We start from the raw sequence: 7,753 nt of genomic DNA, 5'->3' as shown, positions 1-7,753 counted from the left end.
TACCAAAACATAGATGCATTTACTGAATTAAATTAATGTCATTGATCTGAATCCCTGTAAGCCAAAGAAGTCTATTAAAATCAATACAGAATTTGTCAGGCTACATGTTCGGGTATTAGAAGTCTTGTCTATTCACAATGAATTCCACGTACCTTCTACTTTGTGATTACAAAATGTTCTAATGTATTTATGCTCTGAAGTTTAAACTAGAGTGTAAAAAGGATAAACCTCTTTAGAAGTTACGACAGCTCTGTTACATTTTCTATCTGAAATATTGCCATGCAGCGTTCTTACCTACATCTCCATTAGGGGGGAAAATGCTCTTTTTGCCAGTGCAGTGCTATACATTTTCTGTACTGCTCTTGTGAATTTTACTACACAGCTCTAGCAGGTCAAGGTTCAGCTTCCAGAAGTGTATTTTCAGATGTAGTGTCCTCCTGGGCTGGAGTGCTCTCAAGTGGGAACAGCTGAGGTGACCTCAGGACCTGGCAGCACTGCAGTGGCCACTGGCACCTGCACCAAGCCCGTGCAGAACTGCGAGGTGCATCCCCCCTTTGGGAGTTTTCACAGCCATGTTAAGGCCAGTGATGTTAGATGCACCTCACATACATGATGCTAAGAGACGTCTTAAGCCCATCATCAGTCTGGGCCTTATTTAACAGAAGGCTGGCTAGGGCAGTGCAGCCTAATCATAGCCTGTGTTCGTTTCCAGAGAGGGTTGGGGTGGAAAAAAGGAAGGAAAGAGACCACAATTAGACTACGCTGCTTTTAACTACGCTGCAAACTATCTAAGACTTTAAAAAAGTGACTTGAGTGCTGCCAGTTTTTTTTTCCCCAAAATACTTATTTCTCATCAGTACTGTTACAGTATTTTTAACATAAACTCAAATAAGACAACATCGCTGTTTATATCAAATAAATACACTTGGGCCTCAAGACACGAAAATGTCTGGGATCTTCTGCATTTCCAGTGAGACCTTATGATCACCTGCATTTTTTTCTGCTTTACTTTTTTGCTACCTGAGCTTGAAGCTCTAAGCATCACCTTTCTTGTCAGAGCCTACATTTGCCTTACTCCACTTGAGCACTTTCAATGCTCTTCTTTAAATCAGCTAAAGAAAAAGTTTCTAAATGCGTAACACACGTGTGCAGGACAACCTACCAACCTCTTTCTCACACAGAAAACAGAGGCTGTATTTGCTGACAAATCTGGGTGGTCTGTTAAACGAAAAAGCAAATTACAAAAGCTCCTGCAATTGGGCCACTAGACCAAAATACTACCTTCATTCATTTGGATAAACTTCCCCAGGCTCCAGTGAGACCACTTAACGTGGCCAGTAAGTCAAAGCTTGAGGCAGCCACGTGCTGCTTCTCCCTTTAGACACAATAAATAACCACCTCAGTTAATGGTTTCTCATGCTCTCTGAAAGACTTTAGTATATTTACCTTAATGAGGCCACCTACCTCCAGAGAAAGCTTTTTTTGGCTAAAAGAAGATATCCTGGGCACCCTCCATAGTCTAGATGTGTTGCTCCAGAGGTGTGTCTGTACAGTAAGTGAAACTTCTGTTCCAGTGAATTCCATCCCCTCCCAGCTAAATTGCTGGAGAATTTACACACATTTCGTTGACAGATCATGGTCACTCTATAAGCCAACACTCATTTTCTTTTTGCCAAGTTTATAGGACTTCAGTCCATTTTGAAAATATTTCAGAAATAAGTTGGAGAGGCGTCTAAGTTGGAGATGTACTGAAAATTATTTTAGCAGGCGATACTATTGACATAGCATCTTTGTAGTTCTGCAGATCCCCTAACAAATCTTAGAAGAACTTACTGTGTTACACCAAATGGAGAAAATAAGCAGCCAAGGATGGCAAAAACTCAGTCTCCAAGGTCCTGGGCTAAAACATCCTGAATGAACTTCAGTGTACGTTGGTACAGGAAAGCATCCTTCTTCTTTGGCTTACAAATATTTAGATGATTAACATCCACTGGAATAAGGTCTCCAATTCCTAACTCTGGAAGAGGGGGAAAAAAAAAAAGAATAAAAAACCCACCAGTTTGTAAGATCACCTAGAACAAAAAGCACATCTCACATTAGCAGTTTCTCTCTCAAAAGCAAGTTCTCCTGTCTTCAGTTCAACTTTTTGGACTTTGTTATTTTTTAATGTGCTAAAAGCATCAGTACACGGTGTTACAGTCAGATAGAGCCATACATTGCTACAAAACCCACACTAGAAATCCGTTAGCCCAGAGTTCTGCTGTCTTTATTGGGAACACACAAATCTACACTTCGCCACTCAAACAACTCTAAAGACTCAAAACTTCATTTGCCAGCACCTGACTGACAGCAAAGTCCTGACTGAAGTTTAAGCATCGACATGAAGAGGCACAGGGTTTAATCCAGGGTAGCTAGATTCTTACCACCACTAATTGTCCGTATTCCTTATAGAAATACTTTGATGTGGAGATTAAAAATAGGACCAGAATGAACCTGAAATATGCCACAAATCACACATTTCCAGGGAAATGGAAAATTTACATTGCTTAGTTGTAGCATACAAGTACTCCCTTTTCAGCTACTGATTCAGGGCATGGGGCACACTACAGCAATTATTCTTTCCCAACAGCCATCACTACCAGTGAACTTTCCAGCTGAGATGCTGTGACTGCCACATTCCTGTTTATTATCTATTCATTCAATCTCCTGAGAAATCCTCCTTTTTGTTTGCAACTCTTTGTCTTCAACCATGTAAATTACAGTAGAGCAGGATAAAGGTTTGCTTTCGTGTGCCCAAGCAGGCACGTGAGAAACAGCAAGTGTACAGCTGTCAGCCTGGGGTTTGAACAAAATGAGTGGTGTGCCACTGCACCCCCAGGTACCCTCTAAAGGCTTCCGAGAGCTCACGTCCTGCTTTGTGCCATCTCTAGAAGGGGACAAATACACTATAACATTTTAAGTGCACATTGCTTATTTGTGCACTCTGTTATCCATCCTTCTTTTTCATTTTCTTTTGTTAAATAAAAAAAAAAAAAATAATGCCCAGTTTTTCAGTGCTCACCAATAAAATTACATTAGCAATATTTTTGCAAACAATTGCTTCTTGAGAGGACATACTGAAAAAATACTGCTAAATATCAACTCAGGAAAACAGAGATGTGTAGTCTGCCTTTTTCAGAGCAACTAACCTTGCATTTAACCTAATGGATTTAGCTGGTGGAAAGCCTGATCTAAAGCCAAAAGAAAAAGCAGTGGTTTCTCTTCAAGGCCTTAGAGGTACCTTGGGCAGTGCAGAAGAAGGTTTTGCTCAGGGAAAACCTGCAAATATCAGACTTAAAACAATTCTCTAAGTTGAACACTCATAAACAAAGCAAGACAAAGAACTGGCTGGTTTTTCCTTCTCCCAAAGGCAAAAAGATGGAGGGAACTCTTCAGGAGGCAAACTCTATTGCTTGAGTACCTGAGATATAGAAGATAAAGATTTCTTAACACTGAAAAACAGCTTTGTGACTTTTTCCTTCCATTAGCAGTTTACTAATTTTCTTTCTTATTTTTTAAAGGAGGAAATAGCTGGAATTTGCAGGAGCTTCTGAAACACTATTCAGCCTACCTATACAAGGACAAACAACAGTTACCCATAATTAAAAAGGAAAGGACTGCAACAATGTAACACTAGACCAGGGCCTACTCTGCTTTTTTTCAATAAGCAAGTGTTACATTTAGAAAAATCAAACCAAACAATTGCTATTCTAAGATATAAATGTAGCTGCCTCTGATCTTGACAGGGAGACTGTAGTTTAAACTGAGCCAAAAGTTTAAACAAAAAGCCCACAACATAACATTTTTCTGGGTCTTTCCACCATAGCATTTATAATCCCTTCCTCATTATCAATGCTTACATGAATATATAAAAATTAAATAAATTAAATGGCTATTTGACTTACTTGCTGACTCCAGAGGCACAACATGCAGTCTGATCATGCTGCCTATGTGTGTTGGTAAGGTTTCTGCAAAACTCAGCACTGAAAATTTCTTATCTTTGGCAAAAGACAGGAAATCATCGTTCAGCTCTTTCAGGGCAGGTGAATCTGATAAAGAGCAACATAATTTTTGCAGCGTTACTTTGAACATAAGATCATAGCATTTGCCTGGCAAGACTGCATTCCTAAAGAGAAGTTTTGGAGAAACTAATACTCCAGTAAAAGGAGCAGCATTTTGTTAGCAATCCCTTTTTCCAGCTATCACATGCAGCAATTGTTTATTTCATGCTATTCCAATAGCATGGAATTTGTTTAGAAGATAAGAGCCTAAAGTCCAGCACGTGTTGAATTACTACATTGCTAAATGGCCCAAACTACCCTTCTATAAACTGGTTCTAACTAACTCCCTTCTTTCCCCTCGTCTCTGCAATCAAATGAAACAGTTACTCAGAATTACTTAGGGTAATTCAAGACACAACCCAAAACATAAACAGGGGGTTTGTTGGTTTTATCCATCTTTTTCTGACTGCATGATAAAAAAAAGCATCATGAACAGATTAGCACAGATCCCCACTGTTAGAGGGCAGCAAAGCGAGCGTACCCTTGCTGAGTTCTTTAACCTCCACAGATGGAAAGAGAAGATATCTGGCATTTATAGAATATTCAGCCAACTGGGAACCGTGGTGAGGTACGCTATAAAATATGATTCCTCTGGTGTTGTTTACAATTTTATCCATTTCTGGATTCTTGGAAGCATCCACCAACATCTTTTTGACTAGAAGACCTGGCAACAGAGACTGAATTAATGCAGGGATTTAAACCACTGTGAAAATAACGATCATGCTATATTATCCATGAAACAACTAACCATATTCTTGCCTCAGTTGATTAGTTTGTCAAATATGTAAGAGTAAGTTGAAAAAAAACAAACCAAGCGCACAGAGGCATTAAATTAAAATGTCAATGAATGATGCAAATCCAATTTGGGTTTGCTTTAAGTGTTGCTAATGACATTTACTATATGCCTGATCATAGAGAAAATTTTGCCTCTAGGTTTCCATTTACATGAATTTCAACTCATTGATTCTGTGTTTTTAAATCCACACAGTAAAAACAAACAGCAATAAAAATCCTTTCAAAATTAATATGCTATTGAATATAATGCATTAAGAAAACAGAAATCTATCTTCCATTTTTAGATCTTTGCAAAGTTTTCAGATAAAACTATTCTGAATAATTGCATTTCAGATTGAATTTGGTTAACAGCATATTCTGAACCATAACAGCAAATGAATACTTTTATCGAACAGGCAGCGTGCTTACCACCCATGCTATGGGATACCCACACCAGAGGCCTGTCTCCAATCCCAGCAGCTCTGAGCTTGTCAAGAAGCTCATTGCTCCTGTAAGCGATAGACTTCCTGCAAATTGAAAACAAGCGCAAGCATGATGAAGCCTGCGAGGTTAAAAGGCAACGGTAAAACAGAATGAATTTTCAGTGCTGCACATTTATGAAAGTGAATCAGGTACATAAAACATTAATTAATTAATTAATGTTGCTACACTGAAAAATGCCAAAAACTTTTGTAAGATTGGCTTCACGAGGACAACAGGAATGGAGCTAAATTGAGTTTCCGGCTAGAAAGTTTTATTTTAATTCCACTCACTGCTCATTTCCTCTAGCTTTAGTTTGACAAATCTCTTTATGGAGTTTTAGATAGTTTCATTTACACATTGTAATGAAATTATGTTTTCATTTTATGAAAGTATCATCAGTGCATAATGATCTTTTTTCCCTGAAACAAGAATATACCTAATGTCTAACAAAAATGTAGTTTGCTAAACAATGCTCAAAATGTGGAGCAATGTATAGGAATTTAATAACTAAGTGCATGATCCAGCAATACATTAAAGAAATCACAGATAATGTCTGTTATACTTTCCAGGCAAAAATTTCCAAATGCTTTGTACTGGAATAATATAAAAGAACAATAATCTCCACTTTATAAATTAAGAGACTGAGCTCTGGAAAGGATAAGCTACACATTAGAGGCTGAAAATGAATCCATGGTACAATCAAAACAATACCAATGCCAATTCCCAACCCAAGCCTGAAAGGTAACAGTGTTACTCCTTCTAGCTTAACAAGAATCAAACAGAGAAGACCCTTGGACAATAGAAACATCAGGATAATGGGGCAACCACTGTGCAAACTAATTCACTTCATCTCTGTTGGTTCTCAGCATTCTCACTAGAAATTGCTTTTGTAACACATATGAAAAGGAGACTCAAATGTGTCTTTTCAGTTGAACAATAGGCTTTAGGATAGCTGAGAGACATAAAAATTCACCTTTGAAACAGCAAATGAGCCTGTACACTTAGAGCAATCATAGGTTGTGATTCTACTGCTACATCTTTGTTCCTGCTAATTAAGAATATCTTCAATATCTTTCATTTTTTATTAACCATATCAAATTATAAAATAAATACTATGCTTGAGTGGCCATAAATACCAGGTAATGAAATTTTCCATTTTGTAATGAAAAAGATATTATCTTAAAATAAATAAATAAATAAATATTTCTTTTTCAAATTTTCTTCCATTATATTTACTGCAGATGGACATAGGAAAAAAGTTCTTAGAACCATGGAATCATTTGGGTTGGAAAAGACCCTTAAGATCGAGTGCAGCTGTTTGCCTAATACTGTCAAGTCCACCACTAAACCATGTCCCTAAGCACCACATCTACCCATCTTTTAAATTCCTCCAGGGACGGTGACTGCACCACTTCCCTGACAGCCTGTTCCAATGCTTGACAAATCTTTCAGTGAAGAATTTTTTCCTAATATCCAATCAAAACCTCCCCTGGCACAACTTGAGGTCATTTCCTCTTGCCATACTGCTTGTTACTTGAGAGAAGAGACCAAGACCCACATCACTACACCCTCCTTTCAGGTAGTTGTAGAGAGCAATAAGGTCTCCCCTCAGCCTCCTTTTCTCCAGACTAAATAGTGCCAGTTCCCTCAGCTGCTCCTCTTAAGTCTTGTTCTCCAGACTCTTCACTAGGTGATCCCAAGGATCAGTTTTACAGGTCTCCCTCCTGCCCCTGACTCCAAGTTACAGACACTACATTCCTTACCTGTGAGCCTCAACAGGACATTTTGCTTTCCAGTCACTCAAATGGGTGTCATACTCCACAGATATGATTCTAAGGGCAGGACAGTCTGAAGCCAGCCATGTCTGAATTAAAGAAAAACAAAACCAAAAGCTTATATCTGAAGTACTGAACAAACCCTTGCAAGCAATTTCTTAGCAGTGGAGCAAATATGTTACCATGGGGACAATATCAAGCAAGATTTTTGCTCTTCGGTTAATCCTCAAATAACATCTTACACCTAGACTATTATTCCTTTATTACATGCTGGCCAACTCCAGCCTGTCCCCAGCCACAAAGTAGGCAAAGGATGGAGATGGATTACTAACTCGTGCGTTCCTGGCTCCCTCTCCTGGGTGAGACAAGAATTACTACGATTACCAACAACTGATCAGTTTAAGTTTTACAGAGAGACTTTGATGGTTATACCAATGTGAGTAGCTTGGAGGAGTAATTACTTATGTACCAACACTATTTAAGTAGCAATCTGCAAAAACTGAGGAACTCAGACACCTATGTAAGAAAGGATACTTAAAGTATCTTTTTCTCAGCAATAATGTTTCATCAAAAAAAAAAAAAGAGTGTGAGGAAGGCAGCCATTGCCTCCTCTTTCACTAA

General features: G+C 38.4%; 1 protein-coding gene across 1 annotated transcript in view; it reads right to left on the bottom strand.

Annotated features, from left to right (window-relative positions):
- Positions 1–1,733: 1,733 nt before the first annotated feature.
- The window catches only part of SERAC1 (serine active site containing 1), a 19,937-nt gene continuing 13,917 nt past the window's right edge, over positions 1,734–7,753 (bottom strand). Inside the window, exons 12-16 of the mRNA XM_010177238.2 lie at positions 7,121–7,221; positions 5,304–5,401; positions 4,582–4,764; positions 3,945–4,088; positions 1,734–2,017 (exon numbers count right to left, since the gene is read on the bottom strand). Of these exons, the coding sequence (XP_010175540.1) occupies positions 1,881–2,017; positions 3,945–4,088; positions 4,582–4,764; positions 5,304–5,401; positions 7,121–7,221 (663 nt within the window). The 3' untranslated portion in view covers positions 1,734–1,880. The remainder of the gene's footprint in view (positions 2,018–3,944; positions 4,089–4,581; positions 4,765–5,303; positions 5,402–7,120; positions 7,222–7,753) is intronic.

This window comes from Antrostomus carolinensis, unplaced genomic scaffold (assembly GCF_000700745.2).
Source record: "Antrostomus carolinensis isolate BGI_N321 unplaced genomic scaffold, ASM70074v2 scaffold4321, whole genome shotgun sequence".
NCBI classification, from domain to species: Eukaryota; Metazoa; Chordata; class Aves; order Caprimulgiformes; family Caprimulgidae; genus Antrostomus; species Antrostomus carolinensis.
This window is presented reverse-complemented; position numbering and strand designations above follow the sequence as displayed.